At 34.9% G+C, this 16,383-nt stretch overlaps 1 protein-coding gene across 5 annotated transcripts in view; it reads right to left on the bottom strand.

Moving 5' to 3' along the window:
- LRMDA (leucine rich melanocyte differentiation associated) overlaps positions 1-16,383 on the bottom strand; it is a 631,888-nt gene that overhangs the window by 86,108 nt on the left and 529,397 nt on the right. For all 5 annotated transcript variants that reach the window (XM_042818019.1, XM_042818021.1, XM_042818020.1 and 2 more), the window contains one exon: positions 15,160-15,244. In XM_042818019.1, the coding sequence (XP_042673953.1) occupies positions 15,160-15,244 (85 nt within the window). The remainder of the gene's footprint in view (positions 1-15,159; positions 15,245-16,383) is intronic.

The raw sequence follows: 16,383 nt of genomic DNA, 5'->3' as shown, positions 1-16,383 counted from the left end.
GATCAAGCTAATCTTCTTTCCTCACTTTCAAAATTCTCTTTCTTTTGAAGCTTTTGCTTTGCCTAACCAAGCTCTACAGATTATTGCACTGTAAGTGCCCAGAGATACTACATAAAAGATACTTCACAAAAGCAAATCGCCTTGTTAATCAGAATCTCTCTGGCTTGTTAGCTGAAACAGCTCTTCAAGGCTGTCTTAGGTGCTGTTATTTGTCTTTTTTTTTTTTTTTTTTTTTTTTTTAATTATTATTAAACATCATGGTAACTGCATATGAAGAAAACAAAGATTTTTAAATACTATTCAGCTATGCAGTAGGCACGGGTAAATGTAGGAGAAGGCTTTAAATCAGTTAGAGAAGGTTGTGCATTTGCTCAAAAGCACATCTAAAATCATCAAATGCAGTCTTATTATTCATTCAAGCAATCTATGGGATTGTTTCTAAATTTCCTCTGACTTTACATACTCACATGTAATTTCTTTTATGTTTATCTGAGATAATACTCAATTCTACTTGTCTTTGCTTCTCAAAGGATATTAGGAGTTACAAGAGGGAAAAGGTAAAAAGCATGAGTTGACTAATGAATCTGTGAGAGAGCAATTTTTTGTCTAAATATTGGAGTGACTGTCAAAGAGACAGAAGCTCTGACCGTATATTTCATCTTCAAATTGATTGCCATTGTTAATAGATAAAAGGAAATCTGACAGTCATCCTAAGATTTAAGATTCATAAGTATCTTTTTGATGACATATTTCAGTGCATTTGATTACTGAAATTACAATATGATCTATTTCACTATCCCCCTCCCCCCTTCTAATTTAAACATTTTATCTATAAAGCTCTCTATACAGAGGTTAAATCTCATCAAGCCATTCTTAGTCATCTCCAAGTCTAATTCCAAATCAAGAATCACCAAAAAACACATACCAATGATGATGAATTAACCAAAATATTTAAGATACATTTAAAAAGGAGCAGAAAGTTCGTATGCATCTTGAATAGAATTCTGTTGCCATATTGAGTTTGGCAAAAAACATGAAAAAAAAAATCATGACCAACATTTGGACGAAGGACAAAGGGTTCCTTGCATCTATCTAGATACTACAGGAAATGTTGATACTTAAAAGAATTCTCCACCCTGAGTTACTCCCACAGTAGCCAACAAATTTTAGGCTACTTGAGTTGACACTTTAGGATATCATATGAAACTGACAATCTGCGGCCAACTCTGAACATTTCACTCATAGGAAAAGGAATTTTAGAAGCTTCCACACTCACATAAATTTATTCCCAAGATACCTTAATTTATTAGTATGGAATACAGCTGCAGCTATCATGGAAAAGGGAGGAAAGGTTTATAGAGTTGAAGCTGTTTTGCGCACAAGCTCAATAGACAATAGATGAATAAAAGAGAGAATGTATTATACACACTATAACCTCAACGTGTATATCTATCTTGTTTCCCCTCTCCTTCAACACTTCACTACTCTAAAGTAAAGACTTTGCTGAAAATCTGAGAAGTCTCATTATATATCCAGCTACATGTATATGGCTAAAACACCTGCAGCTAGTTGTTTAAATAAGTGCCCAGCGTGTGTATAGATTTCTTCCCCATAGTCTCTGCTGGTCTAGCTGCCGCCAGAGAGAGAAGCCAGTCTAGAGATTCCCTTCTTTTATTAACATATTTGCTTTCAAGACAATATTTCTAACCTACCGATCAGAGAAACCATTCCATCAAATGATAGAAAAATCCTTTGTATTAAGTTTATCAAATATAAGAACAGGCAAGAAACAAAAGTCAGATGTCTATTCTATTAATAACAGAACCGAATTTGAAAATAAAAAAAAAAAAAAAAGATTTACCTCAAGATTCATACTTAAGACATTTCAAGATACCTGTGAACTGCTGTTAAAAAGCTTACTTTGGAACTTACAGGAAAACAGACATATATCTTTAAAGCCCCTAAAGAGAAAAACAACTACAAAACAAGCAAAAACTTAAGGAATGTATTAGTTATCTCACTTTAAATATATAAATGTTAGTTTGTACAACTGTAGTTTGGTTTTGGCTTTGCATTTCAGTCTTTGCTTCACCTCCATAATTACAAAATATTCATAATGAAATGAGAGTTTGACTTTCATAACACAAAACAATTAGAACTTGCTATTGCACCTTTATTCAAAAATACCTTCTGAAGAATGAACCAGATAAAATTTTACGCTATCAGAATGATTCGTTTTGAATTTTAAATAATTGATGCAATACAAACCAAAATATTTATACAGGTTTGAGAACAGGGCTGATTATTCTCAAGATCTCACTTTATGAATCAGATGTTGTTTGCCCTCCCAAGATGTCAGCTTGGGATCAACTTGCACAAGTCTGTAAACTAATACAGCAATTGGCACCCTCCAAAGTCTCTGCACTGAAGTTCTACATTTGAGCTCAAGAAAAAATCCAGAACCACTGTAACTTCACAGAAACAGTATTAATTCTTCCTTTTCTGCCTATGACAGTGAAGGAAAAAAAAAAAAAAAAAAAAAAGAACAGGACAGGATAAGAAAACTTGACTCCATGATAATTTGGCATTACAAGTGCACTCAAGACTTCTCATACATTTTGCCACTCAGTGTGTTTTCACCAAACAAGCCCCCCTCCACAACTAATTCAAAATTTCTTCATACTCTACAGAACATACCTTTTCTCTCTTTTTTCTTAATCAAAATGCGATTCGTATTTTAACCTCTCATAGGAACTTTTTCTGCCTGAATGATGTTTCTTGTACCTCTCAAAATTAAGGTCATTTACTAATTTTTCAGTGAAAAATACATCAGATAGACCCTGTTTAACTTACTATTAAACTTATCTTGCTAAAGAGATTACTTTTTTACCATGACAGAGTGAAACAAAAATGAAAATCCCCGTACAACAATTAACAGTTAGGAGAGGGACTCCTTCAACCATTCTCCACTCTTCCACTGTCATTGTTGCCTAGAATCGTACTATAGGGAGGAGGTAAACTTTGAATGTACAATTAGAGGCTGAGTGGATATCTACATATCTCACTTTATCTTACTGTCATTTCCGTCCAGCATTTCTTTTTCTTAACATATGTACTTTACATCAATAATGGTTGTCATTAGCACAAATTGCTTCTGAAAGATGTAATACCTTATATTTAATCTATTTATTATAAAGTTGCTCTCTTTCTTTCCTCTGATGAATTTATCATTCACTACCTTTACATAGACAGAAAAGATCTTCCGACTGAATTAATTGGGTGGGTTTTATTTGGTGGGGGGGTTGATTGCCAATTTTGCTCTCAGATAGATTCCAGCTCTCTCAGCAGGTCCCAAGGGATGATTTCCATTGAGTCTGCTTCATTTATTTCATGGAAACAAAAATGACTGTTAAGACAGGTTGCTCCCCCTCACAGTTCAGCAAAAACACTATCTGAGAATTGCCTCCCTCCTATGAAGAAGTAGTATAGATGAGACAGATGTAGTTTATCTAAGCACATCTCTGACTGCGTATAGTGCCTCAGCACCAGCAGTTGGTGCTGAGGAAACTAAGCTAATGCAGGGAAATCCAGCATAAAGATCAGGCATGAACACTAATTTAGTTCTCTGATAATTGTGAGAAATCACATCTACTATCACAAATGGTTTGGAAAGAGCTAACTCAGGCTGCATTCACATTCCACCTCACTGTACGTTACCCCCTCCCCAACACTTAATTAGAAGTAAAGAGAAAAATTGAAAGATTGCAGTCTTGTTTGGTCTTCATGTAGACAACACAAGGGTTGCTTGCATCCCCCTCTGCATTGCATTCCTGCAAAAGGACTCTTATTCACCAGGCTCACAGTTTTTACAGACTACTGTTCTAAATATCCTCATTATGTTTGGTAGGCATTCCAACAGAACTGCAATACAAATCTGTTTCACTTGAGAAGTAGAGACCGTGATTCCTTAGGTTTTATAACACAATGCTTAGTACGAATTCACTGAATTTTTCCAGTGCTTCGCTATGTGATTTTAGAAGTCTATTTTCCCCAGTGGCATGCAAGTACTAAAATTGCATTGCATTTTGCTCTCAGCAGGTGGGAAAGTGCATACACAATGGATTATTCTCCTTTCTTTACTTCAGTTTTATGTAGCCACAGGTGGGGGGTCTTTCAGGTGATTGCTTAGCTTTACTAGGCACTTTAGAGTCATAGACAAGCATTCTTAAAAGGATCTTACAAAACACACCAATGTTGTCAATCATGCAGTAAAAGAATTTCCTCCTCTGTAAACAGAAATAACTTTCAAAATCTCACACACTGCAAACAGCAAGGCAATAGGTATCAGCAAAAAAAAAAAAAAAAAAAAAAAAAAAAAAAAAAAAAAAAAAAAAAAGAATCGATCATCCTCTGTTGCATAAGGGAATAAATTTTTTTTCCCTTGTTACACGCATTGTTTACCTCTTTCCTCCTCTCTTTCCCTCTTTTCTCCAGAGGTGTAAGCTTTCTGCTTAAGGGAATGCAAAGCTAAGGAAGGATGTCATGCCCATCATTTATTTTATGAGGCTAGTAAAAGACCACAAAACCATCACAAAATAGGAGAAAAAGGGGAAGTTGTCAAACTACTTAACATTTGCTTTCAGAGCTCTGAAAGGAACTTTGATCAGCAAACATATCATTAGATCATGAATACAGATATTCATATCCTACAAAATGTTGACAGCTTTCTCTTCTTGCATGAGGACACAAAGTGAAATAATATAAAGATATCCTTTTCTTTGCTGAAGGCAAAATTATAGAAAAGAAACTTCATCTGCAGCTTCCTTACACACCACACACACTGAACAAAGAAATGCAAAATACATAGCATCTTTTTGGCTGTTCAAAGTTTGGAATAAATGCACATTACAGCATGATGTGGGCACCATAAAGAACTGACGCACAAGGGAATAAACAGTTTCATTCCTGTTATGCAGATGGTTGCTCTTCTGATTATATAGGAAATTGATTTGTCCAAATCTTCCTCCTTTTTTTCTTAAGTAAGCTTCTACACAATGCAGGAATTAGTACTTTGTTTCTGATGACGTTCAACATCCCCTTCATTCAGTTCAGTAACACTAACTGCAGGAGAGCTGCCAAGGTCATGTAAGCATCCCCTCCTGCTAAGAGACCTAACCCACTGGAGAAATGTAGCTCCAAATGGAATGTTCAAATAATTTTCATCATAAGCAATACATAGAATTGTGAACAATATTCAGCTGCAGCAGTACTTCCTGTGTGCATATCATTTTCTCAGTGCAGGTTTCAGCAATATAGAAACTGAGATGTACAAGTTCAAAACTTGAAGCCCCCAAAGGGCTTGATGGAAGAAAGGAGTGCAATGGATGCAAGTGTGCCCAGCTTGAGAAACTTTCTGAGAGGTGGCCAGGTTGAGAGAGGAAATCACAAGACTGAGAAGTATCCAGCAATCAGAGAGAGATTGATGTGTGTTACCGTGCAGTAACATGGGCAGACCAACAGCACTGCATTAAGTCCCTGCAAGGGGAGAAAGATAAGTAAGCTTCCAGCCCTGAGGAGAGAGATGGCAAACACATGCAGGATGAAGGAGACTGAACCCTTGTCTCTGCTTGAGCAAAAGGAGGATTCACCCCCCTTACTCCTGGAGTCCACCTAACCAGCAAACATAAAGCTCTGGGGCTGGAAAGAGTGTGCGGATAAGAGTTAAGATCCAGAAGGGGACAACCACACTAAGACTGTCCAACCAAAGACCTGAACCAGAACCAGTGCTACCAAAGTAAGGTAGAGGGACTTAGTTATTGGAGACTCCACACTGAAGGGCACTGAGGCAGCCATTTACTGCCCAGATAATCTCTCTAGAGAGATTTGCTGCTTGCTGGGAGCCCATGACAGAAGAAACTAGCAGGTATGACAAAGCCAGATAGCCCCATCTGCTCTTTCTTTTCTAGCTGGGTCACAGGAGGTTGTAAACAGGAAACTGACAGGACAAAGGGGAATAGCCTTAAACTAAAAGAGGAGAGATTTGGATTAGGCAGAAATTATTTGCTCAAAAGGTGGTGAGGCACTTGAACATGAGGCCCAGAGAAGCTGGAGGTGTTCAAGGCCAGGTTAGGTGGGTCTCTGAGCAGGTTGATCTAGTGGGTGGCAACCTGTCCATGGCATGGGGGTTGGAGCTCGATGATCTTTAAAGCCTCTACTAACTCAAGCTGTTCTATGATTCCATTATTCTATGAAAAATAAGACTTTATGCTGCATGTTCAAAGTCCTATAGTGCATACAAAATGATTAACAGTCCATTAGGCTAATTAGTTTTCATAAATAATAATCCCAGGCTACAGAATTTTTTATGACCATTTGGTATGTGCAGTTCAAAATATCTCAGATCATAGCAAACAGTTTCATCTACGAAAATGTCAAGAATCTCCTGAAATATTCCTCAAAAAAAGCATTAAGTGAACTGATGAAAAGTTACTGTTTCCTTCTGCACCCCAAAATACCATCTTCCTTATTTTCAACATTTGATATATGCACTGCTAACATGAGGAAGATATTTACTGCCTCTGGAATTAAAACATGATCACCTGACAGAATATTCAAACGGAATGTGCACTGTAAAGATTATATATATATATATACACACACACACATACACATCTTAACTAAGAGTATAAAGCTTTTTTCTGTTTCTGTATTAGAGAATGGTACAGGCTGTATGCCTGTATGCAACACAGTAACACATGTCTATACATTATTAAAAACAGTAAATTCCTATTTAAACAAAGGTTATGATCTGTGCACTAAACACTCATTAATGGTTATGAATCAATATGAAGGAGGGGGGCTTTTAGCAGGTGTGCATATCTATGAACTTCAATATATTGTAAAACTGTCTGTAGCCAACAGCTTTATCATTTGGCCTTTTTGAGCCTGGAGACAGGCAATTTTTCATGATTTTACTATTTCTGGCCAAACAAAAAGTTTTTAATTAAATATACCACATGATTCCAGATGTTTGTTTATTTGTTCCAATGGGGCTGTAAAAATGCCTTAGTGATAAAATTGGAGGACTCCTGCAAAAAACAGGCTAGGCTGGAGTACTAACCAAACATGGAGATCTCTCAGGAGACTATGTGTGCTCACAGCACTGTGTGTTTTGAATGTTTCCTCTAGAAGGGCTGTAATTTCACAGTGCCTGCAACTGGTCTTCTTTATCATAAAGGATTATTTATTATAAAGCCAAATGGGAAACCTACTAGACAGGGTTTTTTTGTTTGTTTGTTTTCAATAAAATTACCAGTTGCACACTCTTTGCATCGTTAATTGATCTGCATAACAACAGAAGATTTTAGGTAGGTTTATGATTCTGGATCCCTTTTCCAATAAGAAGCAATGTTTTCTGTTTTATGCCAACTTATAGCCATGGTTGCTTGAAGCTTGAGCATGTTCATGATTTCTTATAGCTGGCATGACAAAAAGAGCCACGTTGTGAAACATGAGACTCTTTCCAGTCTACCCAAAAATCCACATTTTTACTCATTAATTATATTCAGTTTGTAATATAAATGTGATATTTATATTGGTGACTAAGGCCCAGGCTACTAGGTTAGTTTCGGCAAACATGGAGAATGTTGTAATCTCAGAAATGTGAGGAATACTGAATGAAAAGAGAGACAGAGAGAGTAGTTAGGGTTTTAACAGTCAGTTTAGGAGATATGCACTGTGGAAAAATGAAATTGTAAACAATATCAAGAAAAAAGAATTTTGAAAGGAATTTTAAAATGCTCCTTGAATCTTACACTTCTAATTCTCACTGGATGTAAAACAGGAGTTCTGTGCCAAACTGGTTAAATGTTGAATAAAATTTTAACCCAAACTCGATAAGCCACTTAATTTCTCTATTTTGTCTTTTAAACCCTTGCCTTAAATAGAAATACCAGTATCGCATTCCCCCAGAAAAGCAGCACTCCAGAAAGTGATCTTCCTAGCATGTACTTCCGGTCCGTTTGGTCACAACCCTTGAGTTCACTTCCAAAAACTCAGAATACAGAATACTCAAAAATTAAAACTATAATGTCATTTAAAAACGAATCTTAACTTTTCTGACCATCAGGAAAGACTGCACAAAACTGTAAGATACCTTATATATCATTCTCTACTCTTTCACAACCACCGTTACACACAACTGGTTGTTCTCATCATTGTAATATACAAAATAATGATGTGTTTTTATATTGAAGTTTTAATAATCCCCAGTATCCTGATTTGATTCCAACATTCCTTTAGTACATAGACAAGAAATTGTTTACCGTATAAGTGACAAGAACATGAATTCAATGATCCAGAAAATGCATCTTTTGAACCATATTAGTCAAGGTCACACTCAAATCCAATCACAATTTATTCCACATTTGGGAAAGTCTTTGTGCTTTACAGGCAAATGAAAGCATGTTTCTGGTAGAGACAATAACTATTTAGCAAGTGGGGAAAATTGATCCACAGAATACCACTGCAATTGTGGTGGTTCTAGTCCATGAAAAACTAGATTAAGGCTCAGGAGAGGTACTACATGAGATACTCCTTAATCTGCTTTTTCATTACTGCTCAGAAAGAAGGCACTCCAAGATTGAGAGTAAATTAACATGCACTGGACCTCTCAATTCCTTTGAAAGACAACATCTGCGACTGCGTGTCACAAGGAGGAAAGCTGGATACTGCATTTGCAGACTTAAGGCAAATAACATATGCGGGCCTCCAATCAGGTGGAAGCATTTCAAGGAGACATGTCTTCTAGCATTTTTCCCCTCATAGATAGTTTCACCAATCTACCTATTCTCCTCCATCCCCACAGAGCAGCTGCATCAGAAAAAAAAAAAATTAACTCACAATAGAGTCTGTATTACCTCCTTACACCTCCAAATTTTGAGGACTCCAACCAACCACTGACAGATTTTGTTTTTCAGGGGAAACCAAGAGACAAAAAACAAATATTTCCTTAACCAAGTATCCCCTCACACTGGCACTCATCTTCACCAATACTTCACTTTCCATTCGTCTGTAATGTACCTCATGCTTCCATTAATGCTGATGTTCCAAACCAAAGAACTAAACAAGGTACTAGTAGAACACAATTTCTCATTTCAAGCAAGCAAGTCAAATGAAATTTGATTTTTTCATAGCATACATATGTTTTAATCTTCTCCCACAGTGCCTATAGAAGAGGATTTCCAGCAAAACTCACGGTTGGGACATATTTCCTGGCATTTATAGGAAGTGCCACAAATTATTTTTGAATGTTCCCACCCCCAGGAAATATTTGTCCATTAATGCAAACTTTTTTTTTTTTTTTTTTAGTCAGTCATCTCATGGTAAGAAGATCCTGAAGATCCTGTCTTAAGAGGTACAGAGTCTAAAATAAGGCAGCTTAAAAAATGCAAATATGGCTACTCCTCATGTAAACCATGAAAAAATTGCCACCGTTCACAGCATCTCTTCCTGATAGATATTACATCTATTGGCAGTTCTCTTATTCATCCTAGTCTGAAGTATTACATGAGTTAATGTAAATATTTTTATATACATACATATACAACTTTCGTTAAAATTTATTTTAAAATTTGTCAGATTAACTGAATGATAAAACACTACCCACAGTTATTTTTATGGTTATTATTCTCTTTTTGGACAGCACACAACGAGCTGCTTTATGTAGATACAGAGAAAAATCAATTGACAAACATAAAGTGAGTTCACATTAAAAAAAACCTAACTAATTATGATAAGTTGCTACGTAAATTGCTTTGTGACTTTCCCAACAATCAATTTCAAACTCTAAATAAGCCACTGGCTTGAAAATACAATGAGTACCTAACAACTGTGTCAATATTAACAACAGAGAAGATTGCAATGATAATATAAACAGGATAATTATCTTTCTGGAAGTAAGTTTTTATGCTAACCAATTTCCTTTTCTTTTTATGCCCGTGATTTAAAGATAGAACAGCTTTTCAGAGGGCAAGGATATCAAATTGAAGGCCTTCAAAAATACAGACTTAGTTTATTAATATTTATTATTGGAAAGCATACATGATTTTTCTAATTTTACTTGAAAATCTGAAGCATCATTAAATTTAGACCTGATCCTTGAAGGACAAATATATGTGATTAGTTTAGATGAACTAGAGAGTATTTAAGTCTAAAAACTGATCATGCTGAGAAAACACTGGTAGAACAGGTAAAGCCCTGGAGGACAGTTTGGAACTTTCACACATCACACAAACAATTACTCCTTCTGTTTGTCCAAATAGCTTCCTTGGTATTTGGTAACCTTAGGAGATAGGATAACCTTACTTTCCTATCTTCATCACCATTCACTGAAAGTAGTAAGTCTCTTTAGATGCCTATTGGATTGTAACTTCTAGGAAATCTGGATCACATGACACTCATTATGCATTCGAAAAAAGTACACTTCTACCTTGGCCCAGCACATAACTTCTACACAGCCAGTGGCTGGATTGCATGTATGGCATACCATAAAAATCAGCCAGAAAGCATTCTGTATAGACAAAATCATCACTAAAAATTGAATAGCTCAAATCCACTGAGTACAATAGCAAAGTAAACAAACAGTCAAAGAAGAAACTGGAGTGCCAAGTCCAGGAGTCTCTAGAACAGATTGCACACCTACATGCTCTTGCTTGTCCATCAATGCTAAAGTTTCGAAAAGTCTTCATTCCAAAACAATTCTTCACCACACTCATCAGAAGAAAAGAGAAACTGAGAGCAGGAAGATACCTTTTCTTTTCCATTCATTTTCGTTCAAAACAAAAAAAAACAAAACAAAACAAAACAAACAAAAAAAAACAACCTCTCAAATTGGTCTCAAATTGGACTGTTTGAAAAAGAACATGTTTCGTTCAGGTGATTTGAATATATTCTTAGAATAAATATTTTTTTCCCCATATCGGTACACATAATTCCAAGTGAGAAAATAAAAGAGAAAAAGTAATTTCTGTGCATATCAGAATGCTTAGATAATTAACCAAGTATTTAAAAAAAACAGGACAGTGGATTTGTTCAGGAAGTTCTTAAAAGCCAAAATAGACTGGAACTATTAAAACTTGGCATAAATCCAATCTAAGGCTATAAAAACTACATACATAAATACAGGCTTAGCTCTTAATGGAGACTGCTTCTTCTTCCTTCTACCAGTAACCCATGGGGCAGACTTACCACTACTTGTTCCCAGAAGTAAGATGTCAGAAAAAAAGACCATTTGTAAAACGTTACTGGGAACCAAATACCTTTGGCAAATGAACAGGTTTTCAAGTAAATCAGGTTCTAGACAATGTTATAAAATATTGTTTGCACAAAGAGCATTCAGCACAATTTTTCATTATTTCTATTATTTCATAATTTTACTTCTCAAGAGGTAACAATAAATTACTATTTTTACCAGCAAATGGAAAGCACTGCCCTTTTAGAAAGAAAACTTAAATCTGAATGCTTGAATGTAACAAAAAAACTTCCTTACCATAGCAATTACTTAAAATGAATATACAACATAGCTTGGGGAGGAGAGAAAGCAGCATTTTTCTGCATGTTAAGAATGCAATCCTCAAAATTATAACACTACAATTTTATTTTCCATCAATTCTAACTACATTAAGTATTTTAAAGCACTATTTGAAGATTTAGTATATACTCAATCAATTGATGTTGATGAGAGTACCAGGGGCATACAAACCAAAAAAACATTTCTACAACAATTAAAAAAATGGCTTTCCTTTTAGACATTTTGTTAGATCATCCGGACAAGTAAGAAGAAAAGTGAGGCCCATTTTATTTTCTTTCATTAGTAAATTTCAAAACTAGTACAATAGAAATCTTTTTTTTTTTTTTTTCCTTTCTTCTTCATATATATATATATATATATATATATTTAAAGGGAGCATGGATGGGGAGGTGTTTATAAACTTGCTTTTTTTAAAAAAAAAAAAAAATCTGGGTACAAGAAATGTACAAATTTCACACAACTACATCACTAATGTCTAAAATCAAATAAAAATAAATATTGCATTAAATATAAAATACTAATTTTAAAAAGGCCCCTCAGAGTTTGCCATCATTGTTTTGAAAAGAAACCAATAATAAAGCTAGCTGTAAAATTGCTACTTTGGAAGACTTGCCTAGAAGGTCATTAATTAGGTCTCATAAAGGATCAAGTCATATTACTCTCAGGTGCCCAGAGCATGCAAAGACAGTCAATACATTTTCTTCTAGGAAACGTAAGTTGAATTGAGTAAATATTCAGCATATGGAAGATAAGGAGAACAATTTTCCCACAGTAGGGAGAAATTTTTTAAGGCTTACAAATATGTATTCTAAATTTTTTGCTTTCTTCATGCACTGAGACACTCAAGCATCATAACATTTGATGCAGTACTTATAGTGATTATTCCCTGACATTATTCCAACACCGATACAGCATTATTATATGCTGTTTCTGTGGGTTCTGACAGTGAGAAAGAGATTTTTTTTTTAATTTCTGAATTTTATTTGTTAAAACAGTAAACTCCAAAAGTCCAGAATTCATCTGGAAATAACATGCTGAATATATGAATACAAAAGATTTAAGTTGCATGCTGCAACACCACCAGAACATGATTTTGTTCCCCGAGCAAAATTCACAGTAACATATAGTAAAAATTATTGAAGTAACATTCTGCCATTCAGGTACATTCAGTTTGTTCCTGATTTCCCTCCCAAACCCCCAAAATCAATTCACAGCAATTCTCCAAACCATTTGCTGGCCTTTCAGGTTTTGGTAAGCAAGTTTCTCTGGGGACAAATGAAAGCACATACAATCATACAGCATGCTTCTTTTCATTTTGGGTCAAAAATAGTCAATATTTAACATGTGCAGCAGCTGATTCAATCACTTTTTATAACACTGAAAGCATTCATGAAGAAAAAAAATAATCAAAGATATTCAGAACAAAACCTAAAATAGCATATTTCAGTATTTCACTTTTTCTTGGATATTTTTCTATTGACTCCAATTAATGTTTTATGGCCTTGTGAACTTGGACATTTTTCTTTGTATAAAAGATGTTGATGGAGTTAATAAGCCCTGCCAGTAGGTTGTTCCAAGCTTTATTTGCAACACCTGGAATTTTGGAAAGATTTCTTAATGACTTCCTCATGAATACATGCACATATATAAGCATATATAATATTTAGTTCTAAAACTTACTGGAGCATGTCATCATCTCTTTTAATGCCAATTATACATTTTTTTTTTTTTTTTTTTTTTTTTTTTTTGGATCATACATACTTCTCTGTTCACTTAATGTATAATTGTACTTAATAATCAACAAAATTTTCAGCACATGTTTAGCATGCAAAGCAGAGTGTTTCTGGGAAGAGTAAAGACAGGAGAAATACAGAATTATGCAAAGAGCTAAGGGGAAAAAGTTGGTAATTGGAGGAATATTATTTTACACTTTCATAGCAAGAGAGTAGGCACTCTCAAACCCTTGAGAAGACAACAATAAGCTCTAGACCCAAACAGACCCATAGACACAGGTAGTACCTACTAGAGCAACAATGTTGCTACACTGCTACAGAAGACAATCCCCTATCAGACAACTTCTGATACATAAAGCTGCTGCATCTCTATGGTAAAGCCAGCCATGAAGCCACATCTCTAATTTGTCATTATCTAAATAAACAGGTCTGAGGATACATGCATCTTAATATGTATTATTATTATATATTTTAATTGATTTTTAAAGATCCTAATAACACTCTTTAGTCCCACTTATTGTCTACTTACTACCTCTTTAATCTAACAGCAGAAATCCAACCTCAAAGTAGATATGCTTACCAGAAATCACCTGAAATCAAAGCCACTGCATGCATATTCCTTGGGATTTTTATTTATATATGTATTTATGGTGGGGGGGAGGGGTAGGACAGCGAAGGCTTATGATTTGCAGGATTTGGGTTCAGTTCTTCCTCTTGTTCCCGATCTCTGGCAGAACACAACACACTACAGCACCTTCAGGACATCCGATTTCCCATACACCATATCAACCTACACGAATACCAGGAAATAGCCTGGTAGCTATCTAAGCTCTGGCACAAGTTACTTTCTAATCAGCTACTTTCCTCACCCTTCCCATCTGAGTCATTGTCTGACTTGGTTCTTTCTCAAATTTTCAAATAATTAGCCATATGCTAATGCTAACTTAATCTAGAATGCTGTAGAATGTGAAAACACACTAAAATCTAGTTACCATTAATTAATAAAATACAGGTTTGACTTCGATTCTGATATCCTAGTATAAAAATTACCTCTAAACATATCATTTATGCAGTCTCGATTTGAAAAACACTTGAAATATTAAAGTCTCCATCTAATCAAATGTGCAATGTGGAAAACACTGAGTGTTGTGGCTCTGATTTCAAGCTGAAAAACATTGCAAGCTATATACATTTCTTCTTTTTCAGAATAAACGAGAAAGAGCTTGGAATGTGCTCCTCCTGACTGCTCCAATTTTTCACCTGCTCCCTGAACTTTGTGCTCCATAGGTATGCAGAAGGAATTCAAGAGTTTGTCCAAGGTGCTTTTTAAGCTGTAATTACTGGTGAAAAAGGAAATTGAACACTGATCTGCCTTTATGGCTTAAAAAGCAGAGAAGAATGAATCCCATTTTATTGCAATGAAAACATGTTAACGTTTCAAAATTATAGCCCTAAATTGTTAAAATGCCAAAAAGCTGTCTCTTTACAAATATTAGAAACTTCACAAATTCTCTCAAAATTACCAACTCTGCATGTAATCATCTACTTAGCAACATGTAAGTACTTTAACCTCTTGGTGTTTTTTCTCACACACACACAAAAAAACACCACTGAATGTTATTATCTATAGATTTGTTTTCCCAGTAGACTTCCTTTAACTCCTCTTTAATATGACTTAAAATCTGTAATCTTGAAATGTATGGTTTTCTCATATATTACAGAGAACACAGTGCCTTTCTAGTAAAGCACCAATAGAGCAGTAACTAATATACAGAGGGCTTCACTGTGAAGTTTACCACCTTAGAGGAATCCATGTCAATAAAGTTTAGCTTTTACCTCTGTGATTGGTGAGGTCTCTGGATCCTGAAGGTAGAGGTGTATAGCTCATCTCTGGAGAGATTGAGGCAGCATCGCTGGAGGCCTGTGTGATAAAACAAATACTATCAGTGTTTTGAGCAAAGGTCATTGAGTAAACAGAGACAATTCATGTAAATGAGTATTCTGATGTACATACAGGTGCACAAAATCACCAATCATGGAAGACTACTGAGAACTGAAAGAAAGCTTAATTTGTTTTCATTAAAACCAGTTTCAATCTTGCAAGGAAGCTGCACTCAGAAGTTTGCACTATTATATTAAATTTCATTGCTAGAAAATATTGCCATACAGTTCACTGCTTTACAGAATTACCAAGTTAACCAGGAAAACTTTGGGCAGCATTAAACACATTCCTTTTAGTGAAATAGAAAAATTTTTACCTGAAGGAATTTACACGTTCACAAGCAAAAAAAAAGAAGATAGAAAATAGAAAGCTGAAATAAGATGCTATACATTTCAAAACAAAGCAAAAACTAGATTTCAAAATTCCACTGTTCTGTAAGCTAAGCAAAGGGATCTCTTAAGAATGATGCATATAACTTTCAAAAGTTGTACAAGTATCTAGATTAATAATGAACAGGTAAAACCCATGTCAGACTTCTAAAACACTTAAAGAAATATCAAGAAGACTTACTGAGAATCCTTAAAAGAAAATGTTAAGGGAGAAGAAAAGAAACTCATTTTTTCCCCCATAATAAAGAAAAATTTCAAGATCCTATGATTCTAAATTGAAAACATTAAACCACAGTTATTGTTTTCTGTAAACCAGTCTTAATCTGGTTGAAGAAGATTTCATCTGAAGAGCAACATAAAGCCAAGGAAAGCCATGTTTACCATCTTACTTTTTAGTTATTGAGCTGTGAAATCTCATTCTTGGCTGATATGAAAATAATGAATCTTGTTGATGAATAGGAATCATCTTGATAGTATTTTAAAAATTTAGTTTGAGTTGGATAGATAGCATGGTAGTGACATGCCCAGCTTCATTCAGAAACAACAATGTCTACTAAAAGTTATACGATAATTTCTGATAGAAAAGATAAAGGAAATTAAAAAAAAAAAAAACCAAAAAAAACCACAAAAACTAAACTCCTGAATTTCATAACAATTTTTAAGAGGAATCTTAGAATAGTTATCTTCTATTCCTGTTATTCCTATATGTTATTTTGGCTTACAAATTGC

Source organism: Centrocercus urophasianus, unplaced genomic scaffold, assembly GCF_019232065.1.
Source record: "Centrocercus urophasianus isolate 14NV4802_14NV808 unplaced genomic scaffold, USGS_Curo_1.0 seq_17, whole genome shotgun sequence".
NCBI lineage: Eukaryota > Metazoa > Chordata > Aves > Galliformes > Phasianidae > Centrocercus > Centrocercus urophasianus.
Note: the sequence above shows the minus strand (reverse complement) of the source record. Positions and strands in the feature narration are given on the sequence as shown.